Here is a 26,906-nt window from a genome sequence, read left to right as displayed (position 1 = left end):
AAGATCAAGAACAACTGGGCCCAAGTAATTCTTGTCGCTCAGGGCACAGAGAGTATGATATCCCGATCTTCTAAGCATGGCCATCAATCCTCCACTAGGACCATCTCTTCTGGAGGATCTTCTGTCGCAGCAGCAGGGGAGGGTTCTCCACCCGAACCTGTCCAGTCTCTGTCTTCTTGCCTGGAGATTGAATGGCGGCAGTTGACAGCTTTTGACCTTCTGCCCAAAGTCTGTGATATTTTGGCAGCAAGGCATCCCTCCACCAAAACGGTATGCACCTGTTGTTGGCATACATTTGTGGCATGGTACACCAACAAAACTGTTGATCCCCTTTCTGCACCTCAGTCTGAGGTTCTTTTGTTTATTCTTTTTTTGCCCAGCAGGGCTCTGTCTGCAATATCTGCCTTCCTCAGACTTCCTGATTAACCCTCTTTGTTTAAATCTCCCATTGTTGTAAGATTCCTCAAAGGTCTTAGCCATATGTTTCCCCCCACACTGTTCATAATGACTCCGTGGAATTGAGCCTGGTCCTTGCCTTCTTCATGCGTGCTCCTTTTGAGCTTCTTTATAATTGTCCTCTTTGGCTCCTCACCTTAAAAATGGCCTTTCTTGTGGCCACACTTCTGCACGGAGAGTGAGTGAGCTACAAGCTCTTTTTTTTTTTTTTAAACCACCCTTCATCTTTGTCCATACTGACAAAGAGGTGCTTCATACTAGGGCCTTTTTGTTCCCTAAAGTGGTAACGCCCTTTCTCGTAGGCCAATCCATCACCTTGCCTACTTTTACACCCCCCCCCACATTCTTCTCATGAGGAGGAGGGACTCCACTGCCTGTATCCAAAAAGACTGTTGGTGTTCTACCTCAAGTGTACCAAAGACTTCTGGGTGGACGATCAACTCTTTGTGGGTTATGTGGGTGCAAAGAAAGAACGGGCGGTGTAGAAGAGAATCATCTGCAGATGGGTTGTTCTCTGCATCAAAATGTGGTACACGTTTGGCTAAGAAGCATCCCCCTGAGGATTTGCATGTTCACTCCACTAGAGCCAGAGCTGCATCCACTGGTTAGCACGCGGAGTTCCAGTCCTCGACATCTGCCAGGCAGCAATGTGATCATCCCTGCAGACATTCTCCAAACACTACTGCCTGAACAGTCAGGTCCGCAGGGAAGACTATTTTGGCTGTTCGATCCTGCAGGACTTCCTAGTATGATCTAGGTTTGCAAACCCTCCTCTGGGGATGATATTGCTTGGGTAGCTATTCTAAGGTAAGTAATCAGCAACTAGACATCTCTGTCAGCTGAACAAGTTACTTACCGTCGGTAATGAATTATTTGGTAGAGACATTTTCCATTTGCAGATTCCTAAATGACCCACCCATTCTCCTCACTCTGCGAACTGATTTCTAGGGACAGGGGCTCCCTTTCAGGGCCCTAATTCTGGAGCCCTTGTCTCAGTATTCTTCATGGCTCCGCACTTCTGGCATGGAAAGTCGTGAAAAGAAACTGACGTTAGCATGCTGGGGTGGCGCCTATATACGACTGCGATGTCATCATAGTGACCACGACGCAAGGGACAGATGCGGAGTTGACCGATGCCACCTGACGGCACACATGGGTTCTACTATAAGAAAAATCTCCGGATCCATTCTGACGCCTCGGGAAATTCTAAGGTGTAAGGAACCTGCGACTAGATTGCCTCCACCAGATAATTTCATTACCAAAGGTAAGGAACTTGTTCATTTGATAGAGACTTACAGTTGCAGATTCCTTACCTTGGAATAGATTCCCAAGCAATACCATCCCCGGAGGAGGGTTTGCAAACCTGTGTGAAGCCAGTAGTATTGCATAAGCTTTACATGTCTCCTAGATAAGTTTTGGCTGCTCATCCAAAGCTCTAGAGAGCCATGGCTTCCTAGACACTGTCTACACCTCACTAATATGGGATACCTGGTATAAGGTGATATCACCATAGGTGCTCACCATACACCAGGCCAGCTTCCTACAAGCTGCAAAGCTAAACATCCCCATGTCGACCACTTCCACCTCTGTGATGTTTGAAACACTTCAGCACAGGAAAGCATCTCAACCATTATTTCCACTGGTGCCAGGTCTCCTTGAACCAACTATGAATCGTATCCTGTCGCCAACCACAGTTAAAGCGGCCCCTTCCAGGTTCCAAAAGAAATATTGCGCTCACGCGCAAGATCCTGCTTTCCTCTGGACAGATCCTTCACCAGACTTGGTGATAATAGTAGCGGCAAAAAAACATCATACCACTACTCCCCCTGCTACAGTGCCTCCCAATAAGGAGAGTTGGAAGTTAGGCTCTGTGGGTCATAAAGTGTACAGTACGGCAGTGACCACCATGAACGCAACCAGGGCCACTGCCCTTTTAGGCAGATATGACGGCTCATTGTGGGAATCCATGCATCAATTTGCTGAACATCTCCCTAGAGATGAGAGAGGACTCCATGGATTAATGGTATCCAACCAAGTTATTAGTGCTGCAGCAGACTCTTCCATATTAGCGGTCCACAAGTACTGCCACAGTGTCTCTCTCAGTCTTGTATCCCTCAAGCCAGAAGCACAGCAGAGAATAATGAATCTTCCATTCTCTGGTACCACTCTCTTTGGAATTCATACCGATGACAAGACGGCACGTATGAAGGCCCAAATTGACACTCTAAAGGCAGTTGGCTTAGAGAGACCCAGGGAACAAAGTAAATCTTATAGACCTTATCAGCACTGCTTCTATTCCCAGAGGGTTCAAACCCCTCATTGGTATCAGGGGTGTCAGCACAATGGTGCACAGCACCAAGACCCTATCAACCATACATAAGAAGGCAGCCTAGAGGGAGATCTACCCAGGAGGCCTTCTCAAGGAGGCAAGCAACCATCAAGGTCACACACTTGAATCATTACGTCCCCCTCTTCTGTTTCCCACTCCGGTAGGGGACATTTATCCCCAATTACACCAAGGGGATTGGCTCTGTTCCATCGACCTTCAAGACGCATACTTTCATATTCCAATTGCCAGAAAGCATTGCAAGTTCTTGAGGTTTATAGTGGGCCAAGAACACTGCCAATACTAAGTCCTTCCATTTGGTGGTCTGAAGTCAGCACCAAGAAGATTCTCAAAGTGCATGGCAGTAGTGGCTTCCCATCTGAGGAAGCACAACATATTTGCCTACCCCTACCTAGGTGACTGGCTGATTAAGGTGTCATTGTCTCAAGAATCTCAGCTTCTCTACAACTGGACTTGCAGTCTCCTCCAAAGATTAGGCCTAGGAAAGAGTGTATCCTTCGGAAGAGAGACGTTTAGCGATCCTTCGGCAATCTCACTCTCTTATGACAGCTTGCCTTCTGACAGGGAAAAAAATATTCTCTTTTCAGCTTGATGGCATCCTTCATCTTCCTCACACCAAAAGCTCGTCTCCACATGCGACCTCTGCAGGAATGTCTTGAGGACCAGTGAGACCAACTGACAGGCGACTGGGAAGACGGGATAGTACTATCTTGTCATGCACAGCTGTCCCTGAAATGGTGGTGCTCTCCAAAGAACCTACTTCGTGGGATGCCTTTTCATCAGGAGGTTCTTCCTCAAATAGTAGAGATGGACACCTCAATGCTAGGCTGGGAGGCTTATGTGGCCCATCTCCAGAGCCGGGGCAAATGGTCAGAGAGAGCGTCGACATACCATAGCAACCTCCTGGAGTTACGCACAGTCCATCTAGTGCTTAAAGTGTTTTACCCCTCATTCAGATCTAATTCCCTGCTTGTACAGATGGACAATACAACCACCATTTATTCCCTCAACAAGCAGGGAGAGACGAGGTCCATCACACGAAGTCCAAGCAGTCTGGAAATGGCTCATAGCCAGGAATCTAACAATCACTGCAACTCTCCTTCCAGGTGTGCGAAATGCGCACACAGATTTTCTAAGCAGGGTACTGCAAGAGAACCACGAATGGGTCTTGCACGACGATGTCGTTCACAACATATTTCACCTGTGGGGCATAACTTCCATCGACCTGTTCGCCACAATACAAAATAAAAAATGCTGAAGCTTGTCCTCGAGGACCTACCAACCAGTGATGCTGAGAAATGCCCTATGGATCGACTGGTCTGGCAAATTTCTGTATGCCTTTCCACCGATTCCCCTGATCCCAACAGTTCTCATCAAACTGTTCCCCTCAAGGGCCAAGATCATCTTAATAGCACCAGAGTGGCCACGTCAGTGATGGTTCACGGACCTCCCTCACTGGTCCATCCATCTTCATCTCAAACTACCACGCAGGACAGACCTGCTCACGAAGCTGAGAGGCCAGATGGTACACCCCAATCTCTCCTCCTTGAGTTTGGTGGCATGGCTTCTGAAATAGTGCAGTACGGGCACTTGAACCAACCACAGGACTGCATGGACATCCTTAAAGAGGCTAAGTGGCCTGCCACCCGTTCTGCATATGCCTTGAGTGGAAGAGATTCTGCATTTGGTGTTCCTCCTAGAACCTAGACCCTACTTCTTGCCAGGATGATGCCATTCTACCATACTTACTCCATCTGGCAAAATCAGGTTTACACTTCTCATCTATAAAGGTTCACCTGCCTGCCCTTACTGCCTACAGAAAATGTCCTTCACAAACCTTTTGTTTTTCAAAATCCAAGTCATCAAGGATTTTCTAGAAGGTCTTTCTCGTTTTATGCAGGATCTATTTGATATTATTCACAAAGCTTCCCTGTAACACCTCTTTTGGAAGACCGCTTTCCTTGAAGCAATAACATCAGCTCGCAGGGTTAGCGAGATCCATGCGTTTTGTTCTCAGAAACCACACGCAGTCTTCCTTTCTAGCAAAGTGGTTATGAGAACTCACCTGAAATTCCTCCCTAAGGATAGTTCGGACTTTCATGTTAACCAGACCAAATCTCTTCCAACATTCTTTCAGAACGCCTCTACTCCAGCAGAAAGTTCTCTCTTTGCTGGATGTAAGGAGAGGTCTGAAATTTTACCTGGACAGGACCATCCGCAGGTCGAACCAACTGTTAATTATCGTCCAGGCCATACGGGCTTAGCCACTTCCAAACAATCCATCTCCTGATGGATAGTTTCCTATATCCTGTTGTACTATTAAAAAGCTAATAAGACGCTTTCAGCTAAGCCTAAAGTACACACTACTAGAGATAAAGTGGCTACAGCTGCTTTAATTAGAAATATCCCTATCCCAGATATTTGCAAAGCAGACGCATGGAGATCTGTCCATACATTTATCAAACATTACTGCCTGGACTCTGATAACAGAGCAGATGCTCATGTAGGACAGGCTCCCTCAGAAATCTATTTGCTTAAAACTCTACCTTAGTTCAGTCTCTGTCTTCTCCAAAGCTGTAAGCAGGGAGGAGCTTAGTACTCTATTCAGTGCTTATGACTATAAATGGAAATCTCCTACAAGTTAAGGAATAGTTTCTTACCTTTAACTCCGGTCCTCTCATAGGAGAATTTCCATTATAGTCATAAGCAACCCTCCCCAATGGCAGGGACAGATGTTCCAGTAGACTTATATTTCGTCATGCATCGCCTCAAAAAGAACTGAAGCAACTGTCACCTGCTCAGCATGATGGGATACTGGTGATCTCTTGGTTCTTAAAGGCACAGCCTCTATTTTTAACTCATAAATTGACAGCCTGTCGGGCTACGCTGCCCTGCTTTACTTCATCTCTCTACTGTACCAGAAAAAGGTTTGTGAAAGACATTTATTCTGTTTTACAAAAAACATAATGGAATTATAAACATTAATGTAAATGCTTTTTTAAGTTCAAGTTGAACAATTGGGACATTGTTGCCTTTTCCTATGGGCTGCATAATGTTTCTTCCAGAAGAAAGGCAAACATCTGCACTTAAAGAAGATGTATTGTGAAAAAGTGCTTCAGGGTCCCTGCACATTGGCGGGACTATTCAGTGCTTATGACTATAATGGAAACTCCCCTACGAGAGAACTGGAGTTACAGGTAAGAAACTATCCCTTATTTGAGGGTACCTAACACTGTGGACAAGTGAGAACAATGGTCTCTTAGGCCCTGGAATTCTAGAATGGTCCAGGAAGAAATAACTCATTACACTGTTCAATGGGATGAAAAAAAGCCTTTTTTTTTTTTTTAAAGGAAAAGGAAATGGAGCGCGCTGACACCCTATTCTTGACCTATCTAAACTGATCAATTTCCTAAAGTAATCCTTCTGGATAGCAGCCTTACAGAACCTATTACATCAACTTCAGTAGGGAGAATTGCTAGCTCCATTAGTTCACCTGGATGGTTACTTTCAAATATCTGCAAATTTCTTCACATTTTAGTGGGCGATCATTATTACCAAAGTCTACCCATAGCATCTTTACAAAGTGCCAACTGCAAATGGGAACCCGTCTCAGAAATGTGGTCTTTAAACACTTAGTAATGCTTCATGAAAAGCATACACTACGGTGGGGACACCAACAGCAGATTATTGGCAAAAACCTTCTGTTCAAGACACTGCCCCCACAGTTGGCCATGACAACAGATTCATTCTGTGGAGGGATGGTTTTCCCCCATCTACCATCGTCCCCTAGTCATTCTTTTACAAAAAAAAGACAGTTTTGCACATCTGTGTGCTATAACTTTGGGTAACAAGTCTGCATCTTCCAAGAATATTCTTGATATTGGTGAGGACAGTCAACACCATGTCCACATGAATTAGCAGTGTACCATTGTGTAGCAACAGGGATTGAATGCAAATGGTTTTTCTCAGTTCCCTTCGTCCTGAGTGGGATCAGTAAGACCTTGAGGGACCACTGCATAATCATCCTTATTGTTCTAGTATGAATGAAGCAGTACTGATATACAAACCTTATTCAGTAGTCCTCCATGCTTCAGATAACCTCTCAGAATTCATCAGAACCTTGTACACACACGTGATCATCCATTACCACCCAGAACGGCAAGCATAGCCGCAAAAGCGATCTAGTTTTTTTTTTATCCAGCTGTTGGCACCAATATCTTAGGAAAATAAAGTTCCATCCTTTACAACCAAAGAATATTTCCTTTGCTTCCATTCACAAATATAGTGTAGTGCTCTGCCTAACCTGTTAATCCCAAATGGCTCCATCAGATTTTCACATCACTGAGCCTGTTGTTTTAAATATTCTCTTGGTTTAAATATTATTGTCATGTGGATTGCATCTACCATTTTCTTTTTGCCGTGCCAGAGACACCCATCATCACAGTAAGAAAACTACAGCTCAATCTTGCATAAGCCTGTCCTGCTTCTTGACATCTGCAGGGCTGATGCATCAAGAAAAAAGCGACATGTTTTTGCTAACAATCACTGTGTGGAGACAATCTGCTTTGTGAAAAACTTTGTGCAACCTATTGTATTAAAGTGAGCCTAATTAGCCACCAACCACTTTTTATATTGTATGAACTACTTGGTATTTTGAATCAAGCAATTTAATCTAAAACAGATCCAATTCTGGAGAAGTTACCTGTAACCACACCTCACCAGAACATTATCTTTCATAAATTTGCATGTGGCTGTCCCTCCGTCCTTTTTAGTGGAGCCGATTTCTACTCTGTCTTAAACTGTGTGCATGTACTACAGAGCTACTGTAGCCTACCGTGGTAGTGAAGGGTTCAGCACACGCACCACTTCGCTGATGGTAGATTAGTTTTCTGTGATGTGAATGGCCTACAAAATAAAAATTGTACATTGTCATGCTAATATGGTTTTCTATTGTCTGAAGTAAATTGTTTATTTCATACTAGTAAGCATGGAATAGCAAACATATTGATAGATGCAATTCACCACTCTCATCACTTCCTTCGGTAGAACAGACTTTTCTTCAGCTGTTGTTATTCGAAGTTAATTGAAAGTCAATTTCTATCTTAAAAAAGCGCTCGGATTGGTGCATTGGGGTGGTACAATACCGTATCCGAGCATATCACCTTCCTGTGATTGCAGTGGTGTTGTGGCATTGGTAAATCCTCTAAAAGCAATAGAAATTAACCTTTTAAAGTTTTGCCTTTATTGTGAAGTCCCACAGACAAGCTTAAGGAATCTTAAAAGTGATAGTGTGCAATCATCTCAGAGGTTAGGGAGTCATAGTTGCAGTTATGTCAATTAGGTTTGGTATGCACAGTATTTTACTGGGATTCTGTTTTAACAAGTTTCACAGCTTTATAGTAACATATCTGTAAAACAGTTCCTTAGTGTGACTAGTTGTGATGAGACTGAAAGGTAACATTTAGTCTAGATAATGAATTAATGGTATCTTTTTTTTCCTTTAAGAAAGGGAGTTCCGTGCTCCATCTCTGGGCTCTTTAGAAAACTGCATGAAACTTTGCCAAATTACCGTCCAAGGTTTGCAGCAGTTCAAGTCTCCTTTTCTGCAACTTCCTCATATTGAAGAAGATAATCTAAGACGAGTAGCCAATAATAAAAAGGTACAGTGGGTGGAAGGTTATTTCATTACCAGAATTACAACAATCATTCTTAAATCAATGCTGCATTTTTGTTTCTCTTGTATTGGTTCTTGTTTACCAAGGTTAAACAAATTCCCTATTCTAGGCAGATATTGACTCGAGTTGCTGTAAAAAGTGTATATCTGTGCACCCCAGGGGAAGTTACGTTGTTGGATGGCCAAAGAACGCATGCTGATGAATTTGAGCACTGCGACCTCCTGAGGTATCTACAGAGATTCACAAAGTCCCAGAACCATATAGTCCTTATTTTATATATGCAATCCTAAGTGCACATTTTTTACAAGTCAAAATACTTATGTTGGCACGCGATAAATGTGCATTTTGTGATACGTAGGATAAAGAGTAAACAAAGATATCACATCCATTGAAAACTGAAATCCTACTAACTTCACACATCCTAACAGTTTGAATGCCCAACAGTAGCCTCAAGCCCCAGGCCTGAAGCTGTCAGTCCAAATGTCAGTTTGATCATTGATTCTGGTTTCTCTGTAAGGTAGCAGGTAGCTTTCACTGCTTCAACCATCTTAGAGTATTTCTTTTGTTTGAAGTAGCAAAATTTAAATTAAAAAAATTGGCAAGCAGAGCATATCAGGCACTTGCAGTCCTTCAGTGGATGTCCATGCGTTTCCTTATTCAGAGGGAGCTTTCTCATTTCATGCTTTCTAACAATATGGAAACCTGGTTGTTTAAACATTAATGCTTTCATTGTCACTTTCTTCGTTTCTGGAATTGTGTTTATGGTGCCAGGAGACCGTAGGCTGGATGTTGCACTTTATTTAAAAAAAATAAAAAAATTAAAAAAACTTATGATATAACTTTGAAAAATAAAAGGGTAAAAGAGCAGGAATTTTGTTAAATTAACTTTAACATTCTTGTCAGTAAACCATTGCATCTAGTTAGAGAAATTAGGTTGCCATTTTTAAGGTTGTTTTTGAAATAAATATGTTTGTTTGATGCTAGTGAAACAAGCATTGGTAAAGCCAATAGTTTGGCTTTGTCAATTTGTTTTTTTTACTTGTTGCACATCAACTCACTGCTGTGCAACATAGCTTAAAGAAAAAAAGAAAGAAAGTGCTGTACAGGTGAAGCCTAAAAATGAATCTCACCTTGTGTAATGTAACTAGTGCTCAAGTGAAGTACTTCAGTCCCTTTGGGCTGCGTCTGCACTACATAAAACTGCAAAAATAAAATCAGTATGGTATTACAGCAATAACTGTACATCTTCACATCAAAGATGTTGCTTTAAAACAGAGGGTTTCCTACTGTCCACCTCAGAAGATGAGTGGAGTCACCAAGCCTTCTTTGGCTGTTGTTCCGGGAAACCCAGGATTCTTGAGGTTCTTCTTAGGCGAGCTCTGCTCTCACTGTTTTTGTGTTGACAGGAAGAGAACATTTCAGTGCCTTGGGTTGAAGTGGAAGCGGCAGATGGAATGGTCCAACCAAGAACGGGCGGGGTGGGTGTTGGTTGTGACAGGTCATAATTCGAATTTAGTCCTGGTCCAAGCATGTCAGAGGCCAAAAGTGGAGTTCACCTGGGGTGGGGAGGTTTGCAGGCAGTGTCCCTGTCTGCAATTAGACAAACTTGCAGCTTCGGGTCACAGCTGGCTGTGTGGTGAAAGGCTACAGAATTGCTTTGTGACATAAGTTGTCTGTTAAGACCACATTCTTACTGATCTGTTACTCCCATAATTGAATCTTTGTGGACAGGTGTTCTCTGCTCTGGAACAGAAGGCATTGGCACAGCACCAAGTGCCAAATCTTCCTCCGTTTACAACTGACAAACACCCACCATTATCAGAAAATTTCTAAAACATAAAGCATGGCTAAGAAAAACACTGTGGTCTCTCTGTTTCTTCATAGTGTTTCCTTGATGAAGTGACAAATTAAGTGACTGGCGGTGGACTGCTTCTGCTTCACAATGACAGAAACCAAAGCCACATAACGCAAGTTTTTTTTAATTTGGCCCAGCCGGAGCTACAATGTACTAAATGCTCCAGAGGTATAACTTGCATCTCAGGAATGCTGCAGGGACACCTAAAATATGTGTCCCAGGCTGCACATATTTCACTAGGATAACAGTGGAACATTATTTGAGCACATCTTTTGGTTCTTTGTGCTAGCGGTGCAGCTGTGCTGCTTATACGGGCCTTCAAAAACTGAAATGGCCATGGTGGGGCAACCAGAAGTGGGACTAAGAGCAGTTCTGGAGGGGGCAACCAGAGATGTGGGGCAATGAAACAGAGCCAATGCAGACAGGGGAGGCTGACCACAAAGACATGCACTCAAAGGGAGTGCTAGTAAGAAAGTGAAACAAAAGTACCTTAGGAAACGTGCAGCCAGTGAAAGGGCACTGGACACACAGGCAGGAAGCTGTAGTTGGTCCATGCTCCACAGAATGGACAAACACTCTCTTAATCTCTTAAAATGTATACCTAATACACTAAACTTTATGCTCGCTCAGTGAAATCTAGTTAATTCGTCATAAATAGTAAGTCGCTGTCATCTCCTCAAATATTATGATTTTATTCCCGTTCTCCTTTAATCCAATAAAACACCAGCCCAACCAGCATGTTTTGTCTAGCGGGATACCACCCAGTGACTGTGTCAGGGCAAGGAAGAACCTATTTTAATAACTATCTATTGCTTTTAACACTCCAATACAGTGGAAGAAACACTGCGGGTGCAGGCAGAAAGAATACCTATCCTTCACCTTTTCAAATGGTGCAGCTGCTTATCAGTTGTCCACATTTAACCATTATTAGTGTAGTCAGTTGCATGTCACATTATAGTAGTGCATAACACTGTCAATTATATCTTTTTCTAAAGATCAAGACATCCTGGGTTGATTCATGTACATCATGTAACTTATTTTGAACATGATACCATAATTGAGAAAAAGAATAACAAAGCACATACGTAAAAGTCCTTTAGTTGTGACATAGAAGTTACTGTTGATAACCTGTAAGCGTGTCCCAAACCTATTTTAACATACCCATATTGCTCATTAAAGGCAGTAATATTTTGTATACAGCTAATTATTGGCACAAAGAGGAAACTTAGCCAAGATCATTGTTAAAAAAATAAATTGCGTGTAATGCTTTAGCGTGTTCTACAGAATCACCTGTGTATATCATGAGTAGTGATATATGGCTACAGAGATAGTAACTGAAAAAACAAAGGTTACAGTGACTTTACAGTTGTACTGAAATAAGGTAAAAACTAATGTTCAGAAAGCCTTTGAAATTTACCAGGTATATTTTACTAAGCCATGCATAACTTGCATCCCTAATATGATCTCACATATTACATCACTCATGACATGTTCAAAAAGAAAACAAAAACATATTGAACCGTGCTGAATTTAAAAAAAAAAAAAAAAAAATCTTGCTCATATGTCAGTAGTCCTATATGAGAATTAGGAGTTCCACTAGCTGTTATCCAAAATATATCAGTGCAAAGCTGGAGACTGAGACCTGATTATTGGCAAAAAGGAGGGGTGCTATTTAAGGAGGGCCTAAAGTGTCATTCTATCTGCCTAGTTCATAGCACAGTCCCCACTAGCTTGAAAGAATGGGATCTTCACAAGCCTTGTTATGTGTCTGAGTGTGTGTTTTTTGGCAATCACCTTGTACACCATCTTATTCCCATACTAAAGTCATTGAGAAATGAAAAGAGACAAATTAAAACGAAAAGAGGACCACGGGTGACGTATATGTGTATCTTCAAATTATATCAAGAAAACCTTTAACTAGAATACGTCTATAAGAAGGCAGGAAAGGGAGATGTAGGCGGAGAGGAGATTCTGTCCAGTACTGTGACTTGACTGCAAAGTTACTCTGTATTTTATTGGCATAACTTAGAACGAGTATTCCTTAAGCAGGTGAATGTCTTCAAAAAGCTCAATCTGTACCTCTTTGAGTAATACATCTTGCATTATATAAGCCGTACACATAATGAAAGACGGCCATTATGCAAACACAGGAATAGTAAGTTGCTTGTCCATGTATAAGTGCCATATTGTGGGTGTCTGAATGTCATTCCGCTGTTAAGTGATGAGCAATATGCACCCAAATGAACAAGTATGTAAATGTTTTTACATCAGTTCACAGTGTAAATCAATATTAGATACATAATAGAAGATTTAATTCACCCACAAAATTCTAAAACTCATGATCAATATTACGACTTTTTCTTACTGCAACCAGTTTTCATATTAATTGTGCCTCTTTCTGCATAGATTTTTTGTCCCCACCAAAACAGTTTTGCTTCTTGGTGTTGTAAATCATGAAATTTCACATCACTGTATAAATATTTTTGGGGCAATAGTTGTAGTACACCACAATATATGCCATGTGTCACCTTGTCTAATGACATGTACATGTTTGACAGACCTATTCTGAGTGACGTAATCATGCCTTCAACAAAGATGTTGCCACATTTACTGATAAAAGTTTACACAACACACTTAGTCAAACAGATGAGAGGTTTGATGCAATAGTTAGGTTTTGTGTTGTATCTAAAATGCTGACAGTTTGCCCATGGAACAACTACCACATTTGGAAAACATCTGCCTTTGAGGTTTGACCAGTTTTTTGGGGTACCTTAAATGTGGTAGCTTTTGTGGATAATATTAAGAATAGTGGTCCCTCTTCGCAGTGTGATGCTAGGAGGCTTTGTCACTCATTGAGCAATGACTTTTTCTCCTATAAGCAAGCTGCTGTGTTTGAGAGTCCAACTCACTTTATGTATTTTGTTGCCAAATAGTGTTATCTGTCTTGTGATCTCTTGCTGCGTTGTGTTCCTAGAGCATGTGGGGGTCAGTGTAGAAAGTATATCAACCTTTAGTACACTTTTGGTGTTGTCTTAATTGGCTTGCTTTATAGGCCCTTGTTTTGAATCTGATTTTCATTTCAGAAGTATTTTTTACTGAATTCGTAATCTTCACTGCAGTTTTTCCTTGATTTTATCATTTCTCCCAATGGAATGGTTCTAATTTGATTTTTGGGGTGTGCACTGTTGGCACGTGGAGCAGAATTGTGGTCTGTCTGTCCGGTATAATCAACTTTCTAATTGACACAGTTTACAATATATTTTCAGCATCTAAAAAAGCAAGTCTTTCTGAATTCAATGTGAAACAGGCATTTATAGTGGTTGTCTTCACGATATTGAAACTCCACAAGTTCACTAACATCACCAGTCCAGAACATTAAAACATAATCCATAAATCTGCCTGTCAGAAATAGATTTGCCCCCCAAGCTAGGAAAACTAATGGGTCCCAGACAAACTCACCCTCAAATCAACCCATAAACGGGATCACTAAATTGGGTGCAGACCTCGAGCCATTTGATGACCTTCACGTCTGCCAGTAGCAGGTACCCTCATATGTAAAGATCTGTTTAGTCAAATTTACTAAGACCATCTGCATGGGTACAAAGAACTGTACAGATCTCTTTCAAAACGTTGTGTTGCTTGGCTGCCTCACTCTTGTGATGTTAGTGGACAGTGAAACCACTTCTCATGTAACCAACATCCTCTTATCCTACACTATATAGTTGATCATATCTGATAGAGCCTTTTAGTTGCATATTTCGTACCTTAGAATTTCCCCCAGTCATCAGTCTGGATCCAGAGATTGTTCCTCGAGCAGTCCCCTGCGTGCCGTTAGGTGGCGTCTTTCAACTCCACATCCGTCATTGGCGTCGTGGTCACTGGATATGATGTTGCGGGTCATATGTAGGTGCCACCCCGATGCACTGACATCTGTTCTTTTCTTTCCGCGCCAGCCTACTTACAGATCCGAAGGAAAGCTAGCCCAAAGTAATTTTTTGACTGGCTTTTTTTACTTTCTGGTGAGTCGATGCCATCACGGAAGACTGGTTTAAAGCCCTGCTACTCCTGTCATTGGATCCGCACCTTGTGTGTCTCTGGTGTTTGGAACGCGACCACTACCATGATCTGAAGTCATGCTCCTAGTGCTGGACCATGAACCCGAAGGCTTTGAAGGAGCTGTCCCTAAAGCTTTTTGCAGCCTGATGCTCGGCTTTGCGTTGCTCCCATTCAAGAGGAAGGTCCGGAGACCACTCTTGGAAACCCACACTTGTCTTCTCATTGAAATCTTTGGGACGCTCGGATAAGCATACGAAGAAGTTGAGGAAGAGCAAACATTGTTCGACTTCACCCCGTCGGTTGGATAAAAGGACATGGGGAAAAGGAGCGTCGTCGCCCCAGGCCTCCGTCTTCAGAGCCTACTTCTGGGTTGGTTCCTTGTCTCCCTGAGTTTCCGGCTTCCCTGCACCACGAGTTCTTTGAGGCCATACTCCTCGTTTTTGGGCAGTCTGACCCTGCTGGAGCACGTTCCAGCCCCGTGGGGTCAGAAGGGGCCCCTCCGGGTCCCGTGCTGGTAGCTTCAGCCTCGGCTCCACAGGGTGCCCAGGGATCTTTTTCCAGATCTTCACCGGCATCGGTCGTGCCTCTGCGACCTTCCCGGACGATGGTGCAGGCGTCGATGCTCCTGACTTCGCCGGGCCCATACTTAATGCTGACACCAACACCGAACTGGACCGGTGTTGCTCAACGCCAGTTTCGACTTCGACGGGGACCTTGCTCCCTAGGTAGGATCCTGACCCTTATTCTTATGGGTATCAACAAGGTGATAGCATGGCGTGGTTGCTGGACCCTTTAGTATACCAGCTTGATGACACCATGGACTGGGCTCAGGACCTGGATGAAACCAGTGGCCTGGACACCTTACCTGACGTTGGCATGCTTTCTTCCTATATCATGGCTATGGAGGACAGAGCGACGTATTCAATCGTGGTGAGGAGAGCAGCGGTGGTCATGTGCCTCGAGCTGGCTTATATGGCCGTTAGGACCAACCTTCTGACTCTGGTGCTTCAGCCTCGAGCTTCCTCTCCTGAACCCCTTTTGCCCTTCAGTGAGGGCCCTCACTACTGTCCTGCTGGGGGATTGATCCAAACCCAGCACAGGGGCCCTTGCTAATAGGACAATCAACTGCCACCATAGGCCTGCGCCTAACGACCCAACACCTCAACCCTGAGAGCTTGGTTATCCAGGCCTCTACATCCCCTGGTGCATTCTCTTCCCCACCTCCAGCTTGGGAATCCAAAAGACTGGACCAGCTTGGGAAGAAAATGCTCTCTTCCTCCAGTCTGGCATTGCAGTCCGTGAACACTGCATTCCTCTTGGGCCTTTACTCCTGTAGGAAAGTGCCCTCTTTCTGGCATGGTTATCCCCATTTTTTGCCTGATGTCAGCGTGCTTAGACTGTTAATCAGGACCCCATTGACTGTGCTCTCTCCTCTAAATTTGGTTGCCTTGGTACTTCTTACCCTCCACAATTGGCATACTGGTGTGCCCCTGCCATTGCAGCCTGCATGAGAAGGTGCATGCATCCTTTTACAGCTGGTCACTACATCAGGTCACTGTAAGTCACCCCTATGGTAGTCCCTTTTAGCCCAGGGGGCATGGTGCAGGTCCCTGTGTGTGTGGGCACCCCGGCATGAGCAGAGGTGCCCCTACAAACTCCAGTACCAATTCCCTGCACTTTGTAAGTGCGGGGAAGCCATTTTAAATATGTACTAGCAACTGGACACTACCTGTAGACCAGCCATATAATGGTAACTCCGAACCTGGGCATGTTTGGTATCAAACATGTCGAAATCATCCCCCAATACTGATTCCAGTATTGATGGCATGGTTCCATGCACTCTGGGGGTTCCTTAGAAGATACTCCAACAGTCCTCCTGGGTCTGTGGGTAGCTCGTGCTGCTGCAGCCCCTCAGACACAAATCTGCCCTCTTGCTGCTTGACCAGCTTTAACGGGGGACAGCAGAACAAAGGATTTCCTGTAGAAGAGGGGTGCAACCTCCTCTCCTTTGGAAATAGGTGTTAGTGGGCTGGGACGTGGTTGCCTCCCTTTACCACTTGCCAACTTTGAAGGGCACATTTGGTGTCCTCCTTCCATAATTCAGTTTGCACCAGTTCAGGGACCACTGGTCCCTGCTCTGGCATGAAACACACAAAGGAAAGGGGAGTGCCCTAGGGTGGTGCCAAGAGGGCCTCCAGGTGGCCACTTAGCTCTGCCATCTGGAAACCAAAATGGGCAGCGGCCTCTGGGAGCATCTAACTGGGTAGGCCACATAGTGTGGAGCCACTCACCTGCATCCCCAAGACCTTGTAGTTCCTCCACAGCTCTGAAAAACATCCAACAGCTCCTCTTGCATTTGCTTGTGCTTGTTGGTGACCATCCTGACCACTGACCCATCTGCAATTGGGCGATCGTTGACGGACAGCTGGTAGGCCACTTCAGGGACTCCTCTGCAACCACTGAACCCCGCAGCTGGACTTTATCCATCACCATTGACTCATATGTTCAGCTACAGAAGGGTGGGTATTAGTTCCTCCTCCACCTGGACACTCCTGCATGGACTGGACTCTGTCCCCTTCTTTTGCAGGTCCTCTTCTCTCGGAATCCGCCCTTGGGTTCCAGTGGTCCTGTCCTGCTATTTCCAATTGCGCCGTCCCCCTATTAGTCTATGGGAAAACCGGGTAGCTTACGTCTCTGCACAAAAACGTTGGGTATCTTTTGGGTACTTAACTTTTGGGGTTTCACTCTCTCCCAGAGCGTGTGTAACTACTCCATACACTCTGGTGGGGGACACCCGTTCACATTCCATTTTTTAAAGTTTAGGGTCTAACATAGCCCTTCCTCTAAACGTTTAGTAAGTCTTGAACCTTAGAATAGGTTGGTGCACTCACACTACTCTAGGTAACATGCCTTCAGCAGAGGACACAACCCAGGCCCCAGAATCTAAGTATGAGGGCCTCACCTTTCAGGAAAGGAGGAAGTTATGTGCCGCTAGGAAACTGAAGACAGGGAGAAATCCCAACAAAAGTCCACTCCTGGGATTGCTAATCCAATCTGACCTCCAGATCTCAGAAGGACAGGAAGTAGAGACTAACCCTCCAATGTTAGACAGGATAAACTTAGATCCTACTGGGGAGGGTCTGGAAGATTCTGGGGAACACCATAGGCCTCTTGGTAGCACTCATGGTAGTGAGGGGGGGCTCATACAATAGGCCCACTTTTTCTCCAATGGAGGGCTGTCCACACCAAAGTCTCAGCAGTTTCTGATGAGACTGGCCACTTTAGCTCAGGGGGGTAATCCCTAGACAGGGAATTCAGTAGGCTGAGACTAGATGATGAGGCTGCAGCAGCAACAGTTAGCCCTGGATAGGGAGACCTTAGCAGTGGTCAGGGAGAGACAGAATTTAGGGTTGGCACGCCATGGTGGCAGCAACAATAGCTATAGTTTAGGGTTGGCACGCCATGGTGGCAGCAACAATAGCTATAGAGAAACCAGGGTCAGGGAGGACTCCTATGGCTCTAGGAATCTTAGCAAAATAGTTCCACCTTAGAAGACTAGAGAGGACATGCACAAGTGGATGACTGCTTTGGAGAGGACCTGTAGAGTTCAGAAGGTCTCTGAAAGCCATCTTGTGGCTTTCCTTTGCTGACAAGGGGAGGGACAGACTCCTGACTGTCAGAGAGGAAGATGCAGACAATTATCAGGTGCTCTCATTGATAGGTTTGGGTTGACCACAGAGGAATACAGGATAACCTTTAGCGAGAGACAGAAGGAGTCCTCTCAAGACTGGGTAGCTTTTGGGGACAGCTCTGTCAAGGCTCTCGAAGGCTTTCTGCATGGATGTAATGTACATGACTATCAGGGCTTGTATAATCTTATCATGAGGGAGCACATTCTTAACAACTGCTATTCTGACAAACTGCGTCATTATCTGGTGGAATCAAATCTGACGTCTTCCCAAGATCTGTGAAAGAAGGCAGACAAATGGGTTCGCACCAGAGTGGGTAAGAAAACTTACACTGGTGGTGACCAAAAGAAGAAAGATTCTTCAACGAATCCGGAGAAAGATGGGTACAAATCTAAAGATAAAAGGAGGAGTCTTCATCAGGCCTACAAAACTCTTCTGGGGGGTGGGTCTAAGTCCTCTTCTGTCTCATCCCACCATAAGAAACCTTGGTGCTACATATGTAGCCAAAAAGACCACAGGATAGTTGACAGCACCTGTCCTAATAAGAGCACCAAGCCTGCTACTACCACGTCTACCCGTAGTGCCCCTAGCAATAGTACTGGTAGTAGTAGTAGTAGTAGTAGTAGTAGTAGTCAGTGCAGCTAGGTTAACCTTGGGAACTGCAGTGGGCTCTGGGTTAGTCAGGAAGACCACTGTGGCAGTGTTGGTCTATGAGGGTGGTATTGATCTTGCCACCTTAGCTGTTTGTCCCCTTAATTTGGGTAAGTACGGGCAACATCCCCTTATCAATGGTGTTGAGGCTGAGGCCTACAGGGACACAGGTGCCAGTGTCACAGTGGTGACTGAAAAACTGGTGTCCCCTGAACAACACCTACCAAGTCACTGACGCTCACAACACTAAGTGCTATCCCATGGCTGTTGTTGACATTAGCTTGCGGTGGGGGGGGGGGGGGGGGTGGTCTTACTGGCCCTAAGAAAGTGAAGTTGGAGTCCCATGCAGCAATGAGGGGCATCCCAGGGCACATCTTTGCGCTAATTAGAGCACAGCGTAAGAAACAGAGAGAGCAAAGAACTCTGGAGCCTAGAAACATGGCCATCGAGATTCCCAAAAAGAGGAGCAGTCAGGTTAAGAAAATTACCTCCTGTCCAGATTTCAGCTGAGGATTCCACTCCTTGGGAAGAGGAATCTGCCCTTTCTGTGGAACCTACACCAAAGGGGCTGAAAGACGTTACAGCTGAGTTCCTAGGTGCAGGAGGACCCACCAGGGAGAAACTAAACCTTGAACAACAGTCATGTCCTTCTCTTGAGAGCCTTAGACAGCAAGCTGCTGCTCAGGCAACAGGGGATAACATTGGGACGCATAAGGGCTACTGGGACAATGGCCGCCTTTACTCTGAGGCAAGGGACCCTAAGTCTGGTTTTACCAGGAGATTGGTCATCCTTTAAAAGTTTAGGGAGTTCTATTGACCCTAGCACATGATATTCCCACACATAATATGGGGCACAGAAAAACTTGGGACGGGCTTGTCCCACACTTTCACTGGCCTCATATGTCTGAGGACACAAAGAAATGCCACTCCTGTGTCACCTGTCAATACAGGTGGCACCCCAAAGGCCCCTTTAGTTAATCTCCCAATGGTAGGGGTACCCTTTGAGACGGTGGGGATAGACATTATTGGCTCCTTAGACCCTCCAGCTGCATCTGGGAACAGATTTACATGGTGGTAGTGGGCCATGCCACCAGGTATCCAGAAGCAATTCCCCTTAGGACCACTACAACCCCTGCAGTGGCCATGGCCATCCTATGAATCTTCTCCAGGGTTGATTTTCCTAAGGAGGTGGTGTCAAACAGAGGTGCAAACTATGTCTGCATACCTGAAAGCAATGTGGAAGGAGACATAGCAAGACCTAGTATATTATGTACTAGGCCTGAGATCTAGAACGGCAGAGTACATGAAAGGTGGAACCAAAAACCTTGAGGCCAGCCAAGCACTGCAAAAGCATTAGCATGACCAAAAGGGTGTACTTGACTGTCTATCAGCCAGGACAGAAAGTGTGACTTTTAGAGACTATGGCTCCCTAAGCACTCCATGACAAGTGGAATGGCCCCCATACCATTGTGGAGCAAAAAGGTGAGGTCACCTATTTGGTTGGCCTAGGCACCTCAAGATGCCCCCACAGGGTGGGTTATGTGAATCGCCTAAAGCCTTATTATGACCGGGCTGACATGACTTTACTTATGGCCACTGATGAAGGTCGGGAGGAAGAGGCTGACCCTCTCCCTGAGCTCCTCTCCCACAACCCTGTTGTTGGTTCAGCGGAGGAAGTAGTTTTTGCTGACTGCCTCTCTGTCCAACAACATTCTGGCTGCAATAACCTCCTCAGTCAGTTCTTGCAACTCTTTTCCTTGACCCCTGGGCAAACCACCTGGTGTGAACATGATTTTGACACAGGTGATAGTCTGCCTGTAAAAAGGGAAATCTATAGGCAGCCGGACCATGTCAGGGAATGCATCAAAGCAGAAGTGCAAAGAATGATAGAGTTAGGAGTCATTGAGCCTTCAGATAGCCCTTGGGCTAGACCTGTAGTCTTAGTACTCAGGCTTCACTTCGAAATGGAAAAAGAGAAATGAGCTTTTGTGTTGATTACAGAGGCCTCAATGCAGTCACTAGGACTGGTGCCCATCCAATTTCTAGGGCAGATGAACTGATAGATACTCTGGCTGCAGCCAAGTATTGCAGCATATTGGCGGATCAGTTTATCTGAGGCCGTAAAAGCCAAACCAGCATTCTCAACACCTATTGGACGTTATCACTAAGAAGTGATGTCCTTTGCAACTGCAGCATTTCAAAGGTTGGTGAACAAAGTTCTCCAAGGCCTGGAAAGCTTCAGTGCAGCATATCTAGATGATATAGCTGTCTTTAGCTCCACCTGGGAGGATCACCTCATCCTGCTTGGAAATGTACTGGAGGCCTTAGAAAAGGCAGGCCTCACTATCAAGATATCCAAAGGCCAGATAGGGCGGGCAAAGTGGTTTATTTGGGCCACCTGGTATATGGAGGCCAAATTCAGCCACTACAGGGCAAAATCCAAACCATAATGGATTGGGTTGCCCCTACCTCTAAATCCCAAGTCAAGGCCTGACTGGTTATTACAGATGGTTCAAGAAGGGGTTATGGCTCTGTAGTAGCTCCCTTAAATGACCTCACATCAAAAGAATGCCAAAAAAAGGTCTCATGGACAGCTAGCTGCCAAAAAGCCTTCGATGACCTAGAACAGGCCATGTGCTCCGCTCTCATTCTCAGAAGCCCTGACTGCTCAAAACAGTTAATTGTCCAGACGTGCTTCAGAGGTTGGAATAGGGGCAGTACTTTCCCAACTTAATGAAGAGAGCCAGGATAGACCTGTTGCTTTTATAAGTAGGAGGTTGACCCCCTAAAAAAAGCCTTGGTCATCCATTGCAAGGGAGGCCTTTGGTGTGGTCTGGGCCTTGAAGAAGCTGAGGCCATACCTGTTTGGCACTCAATGCTTTGTTTAGACAGACCACAAGCGCCTTCTATGGCTTAAGCAATCGAAAGGTGAGAATCCCAAACTGTTAACGTGGTCCATCTCCCTACAGGGAATGGACCATTTAGTGCAACATAGACCTGAGAGTAACCACTCCAATGCACATGGACTTTCCAGATATTTCCACTTAAACAACGAAGCCTCAACTGGGTAAGGTTAGTCTTATTGTCCTTCGTTTGGGAGGGGGTTGGGTCATGTAGGAAAGTCCCCTCTTTCTGGCATGGTTACCATCACTTTTTGCCTGATGTCAGTGTGCTTAGACCGTTTTCACTGGGATCCTGCTAATCAGGACCCCAGTGACTGTGCTCCCTCCTCTAAATTTGGTTGTCTTGGTTCTCCCATACTTTATGGGACACCGTTGCATAAATGCTGCCACAGGTCCTGGAGGAGGCCCGGGCCATCTCTCGCAAGCTGTTGCTGATGGGAGAGATGCAGCTAAGTTCACAATACGCTGTGGACTGGATATAAACGACTCACTGCCTAGATCGGTTGCATTGACAGTGGCCTTGAGGCGCCAAACTTGGTTGAGGACACATTGCTTTTCGAGGGATGTCCAAGATGTGCTTATGGACATGCCCTTTGATGGCAGCCGTCTCTTTGAGGACAAAACAGACTTGGCGCTCGAGTGCTTTTAAGGAGTCCAGGGCTATGGCTCAGTCTTGGACCTTGCAGCTTCCCCTCAACCCACTTAGTCTGCTTTTATCCCCTTTTATGGCTACGGGAGGGGTGCCCAACCACGTCCCTGTCCCTCCAGCCACCGGGCCACACATGCTGGCCAGCCTCTGCGTGGCCAGGGATGTGGAATCCAACATCCTAGTGGATCAGGGAGCCAGTGGTCGGCTCAGTCCACCACCCCTCCTGCTGTCGAGTCGAAACCTTCCTAGTCTGATGCTTCCCCATCAGGGGCCAGTCGGAGGCAGGATATGCCATCACCTGCCCAACTGGGAATCCATCACGTCAGACAGGTGGGTTTGCAAATCGTCTGAAGGGCTTACTCCCTCCTCTTCAAGACTACTCTTCAGTACATGCCTCCATCCTACGATCGAATGAAGGGGGATCACCTGGCACTTCTCTGCAAGGTGGTTACGGCTCTCTTGATGAAGGGAGCCTTAGAGAAAGGGTCCCTGTGCCAGAAGTAGGTTGCGGTTGTTCTTCCTGCTACTTTCTGGTGCCCAAAAAGGACAAGGGCCTTTGTCCTTTCTTAGACCTCCAGGCCCTCAATCTCTTCCTCATGAAGGAGAAGTTCAAAATGCCAACTCTGGCTCAGTTACTATTTGCACTGGACCCAGGAGACTGGATGGTAGCACTGGACTTGCAGGAAGCATATTTCCATATTCCCGTCCTGCGTGCCCACAGACGTTACTTGTGGTTCATAGTAGGCTATGAGCATTTTTAGTTTACCATGTTCCCCTTTGGCATTACTAGCACTCCTCGGGTGTTCACCAAGGTGATGGCGTTGGTCGCAGTTCATCTGTCCAGGTTAAGGGTTTTAGTCTTCCCTTACCTTGACGACTGGCTGTTGAAGGCGGGCTCGTCCCAGGCTGTCGTCTTCCACCTCCAGACTACAGCGGACCTCCTACATTACCTGGGATTCATTATAAACGTGCCAAAGTCGCACTGGACTCCTTAGATGCTTCCTTTTATCGGAGCAGTTCTGGACACAGTGCAGTTTTGGGCTTATCCTCCCGAGCAGCGAGTCCAGGATACTCAGGCTATGATACCGATGTTTCAGCCTCTGTCCTGGATTTCGGTGAGAATGACTGAGGCTACTGGGCCTCACGGCCTCCTGCATCAGGGGAATCTCTCCCACATTGTTCAGATCTTGTAGGGAACTGTGCAAGATCTGCAGTGGTGGCTTTTGAACCGCAATTGGGTCAGCGACAGATCCGTCTCCCCTCCCCAGCCAGATCTGACAGTAATCACGGATGTGTCACTCCTGGGATGAGGCAGCCATGTGGATAGAGTCGGAGATCAGAGGTGTCTGGTCTTCAGCAGAGTCCGGTCTCCATAATAGTCTTTTTGAGCTCAGGACGATCAGCCTAGCATTGAAAGGATTCCTTCCCTCTCTCAAAGGGAAAGTGGTGCAGTTGTTCACGGACACCACCACCGCCATATGGTACTGCAACAAGCGGAGTGGAGTCGTGGACCCTTTGTCAGGAGGCTCTGCGCCTCTGGACAAGGCTGGAACATTAGGGCATTTCCCTGGTGGTTCAACATCTGGCGGGTTCTCTGAACACCCGAGTGGACAAACTTAGCTGTCAATGCCTAGTCGATCACAAATGGCATCTCCAACCGGAGGTGGCGCAAGGTCTCTTTCAGCAGTGGGGATAGCCTTTGTTAGATCTGTTCGCCTCCGTAGAGAACGTGCAATGTCATCTGTTTAGTGCATTGGAGTTTCCAAGGCAGCATTCGCTCTGCACACTTTTCGTCCCCAGTGGAACTCGGGCCTCCTTTCCACCAATGCCACTTCTGTCCACATCGCTTAGGAAGATCAAGCACAACCAGGCCCGAGTAATTCTTGTGGCTCTGGACTGGGCATGAAGAGTCTGGTATCCTGAACTCTTGAGCATGGCCATCGATCCTCCAATCAGACTGCCCCTTCGAGAGGATCTTCTGTCGCAGCAGCAGGGGATGGTTCTCCACCTGAACGTATCCAGTCTCTGACTTCTTGAGTGGAGACTGAGCATCGGCAATTGACACCTTTTGGCATTCCGCCCGAAATCTGTAATTTTATCTTGGCAGACAGTCATCCCTCCACCAAAGCGGTGTAAGCCTGAGGTTGGAACAAATTTGTGGCCTGGGGTACAGACAAGTCTGTTGACCCCCTCTCTGCCCCTCTTTCTGAGGTCCTTTTGTTTGTTCTTTCTCTAGCCCAGCAGGGCTCTGCTCTGGGCACCGTCAAGGGTTATTTATCTGCCATCTCGGCTTTCCTGAGATTACGTGACCAACCCTCTTTGTTTAAATCTCCTGTTGTTGGTAGATTTCTGAAGGGTCTTACCCCTATGTTTCCTCCTCCTGTGTTCATAATGTCCTAATGGGATTTGAACTTGGTTCTCATTTTCTTGATCTGTGCTCCTTTCAAACCACTTTATAACTGTCCACTTCAGCTTCTTGCTATAAAGACAGCCTTCCTGGTTGCTATCAATTCTACTTGCAGTGAGTGAGCTGCAGGCCCTTTGTTCAATGCCACCTTTCATTCTTGTTCATCCTGACAAGGTGGTGCTTCGTACCAGGGCATCCATTTTACTTAAAGTGGTCATGGCCTTTCGTGTAGGCCAATACATCACCTTGCCTACTTTTTACGTGCCCCGCATCTTTCTAAGGAAGAGGAGAGGCTCCACCGCCTAAACCCAAAAAGAGCATTGGTGTTCGATCTTGATCGTACTAAAGATTTCCTGGTGGATGATGAACTCTTTGTGTGTTATGTAAGGTTGAAGAAGAGTCAGGCAGTGCATAAGAAGACCATCTCTAGATGGGGTGTTCTCTGCATTAAAATGTGCTATGTATTGGCAAAGAAGCAGCCCCTGGAGGGTCTGCATCCTTTCTCCACCAGAGCAACAGCTGCAGCCACTGCATTGGCACGTGGACTTCCAGTCCTGGACCTCTGCTGGGCAGCAACATGGGCATCACTGCACATGTTCACCAGACACTACTGCCTGGACAGTCAGGTCCGAGGGGACGGGTACTTTGCCCATTCGGTCTGCAGGACTTCTTAGTATGATCTTGGTTTGCAGACCCACCTCTGGAGATAGTATTGCTTGGGTGTCTAGTCTAAGATAAGGAATCTGCAATTAGAAGTCTCTATCAGATGAGCAAGTTACTTACCTTCAGTAACAAATGATCTGGTAGAGACATTTTCTAGTTGCAGAATCCTTACCGATCCACCCTGTTCAAAATCCCTATGGAAAAATGCACTGGGACCCCCCCCCCCCAATTATATGTTCGATGGCATGTGCAGCTGCAGATACACATGCTGTGCACTGTTCCTGCCATCTAGTGTTGGGCTCAGAGTGTTACAAGTTGTTTTTCTTCGAATAAGTCTTTTCGAGTCACGGGACCGAGTGACTCCTCCCTTTCGGCTCCATTGCACATGGGCGTCGACTCCTTCTTAGATTGTTTTCTTTCCGCCATCGGGTTCGGACGCGTTCCTCTTCGCTCCTTATTTTGAATCGGGAAACTTAGAAAAGAATCAAAAATTTGTTGGTATTGTTTACGTTCTGTACCGGTTTAGTTTTATCGTATCGCACCGACATCAAGACCGCTTCGGCGGCCCTTTGGGGCTTCCGCTCTTCATCAAGGCCTGATCGGCCCAACCACACCCGTCGTCGAACACTAATGGACCGGACCCCCTTCTGTTTCTTTCCTAAGTGTCACGCCAAGTATCCTTATACAGACCAGCACCGGGTCTGGAACCTGTGTTTGTCGCCCGAATACAGAGAGGATACTTGTGAAGCTTGCTGAGCGTTTCGATCCAAGAAGACCTTACAGGATCGACGCGCAAGACGACTACAGATGGCGTTGAAGCCGAAACAACATCTCAACGTCGAGGAAGAAGAGATGAGAATTTCCATCCAAGAATCAGACTCGGATGAATCAGACGGTGATCCACCTTCGATGGCGCGGCAAACAGTGAGTACACCTGCCCCGTCCCACACCCAGGGTAACACCAAAAAACTCAAGGCCATAGGGACGCCACTGCCAGAAGGCCATGGCTCAACCCACAGAAAAGAAGGTGACCAAGTAACATCAGCACCGAAAAAGGGCAAACATTTGCCTAAGACTTCCGACTCCGGTCGAGAATCCGGCACCGAAAAAAGTCGGCATTGAGCAATCGAGTCGGGCAAGCCTCGAAAGAGCTTATCGGAAACGAAAAAGATAATTTCGATGGGAAGTTCAGTACTGAAAAAAACGGCTTCAGAGCCGAAAAGTTCTTCCTACACTGAAGAGCAAGGGCTTTCTCTGCAGCTCAAAGAAATGCACAGATTTGAGCAGGAACTGGATTTAGAAGAACATGACCAAACACAGCAAAGGTTAGAAATCCAGAAGGACACAGGGAAGATACAAACCATCCCTCCACTCAAATCAAAAAGAAAACTGGCTTTCCAAGAGTCTTAGATGCAACCGAAAGCCAAAGTGGTTAGAGAAAAGTCACCACCACCACATTTCTCACCACAAACATCCCCACTGCAATCACCACAATTGTCATCAGTGGGTACACCGATGGCGCAGTCACCCACACATACTGGGATGACTCAAGATG

General features: G+C 45.8%; 1 protein-coding gene across 1 annotated transcript in view; it reads left to right on the top strand.

The window, feature by feature from the left end:
- Positions 1-26,906, top strand: part of SEC63 (SEC63 homolog, protein translocation regulator) — a 620,356-nt gene that overhangs the window by 309,603 nt on the left and 283,847 nt on the right. The window contains exon 12 of the mRNA XM_069235447.1: positions 8,309-8,463. Coding sequence (XP_069091548.1) covers positions 8,309-8,463 — 155 coding nt within the window. The remainder of the gene's footprint in view (positions 1-8,308; positions 8,464-26,906) is intronic.

Source organism: Pleurodeles waltl, chromosome 5, assembly GCF_031143425.1.
Source record: "Pleurodeles waltl isolate 20211129_DDA chromosome 5, aPleWal1.hap1.20221129, whole genome shotgun sequence".
NCBI classification, from domain to species: domain Eukaryota; kingdom Metazoa; phylum Chordata; class Amphibia; order Caudata; family Salamandridae; genus Pleurodeles; species Pleurodeles waltl.
The sequence above is the reverse complement of the archived record's forward strand: the minus strand, read 5'-3'. Positions and strand labels throughout refer to the sequence as shown.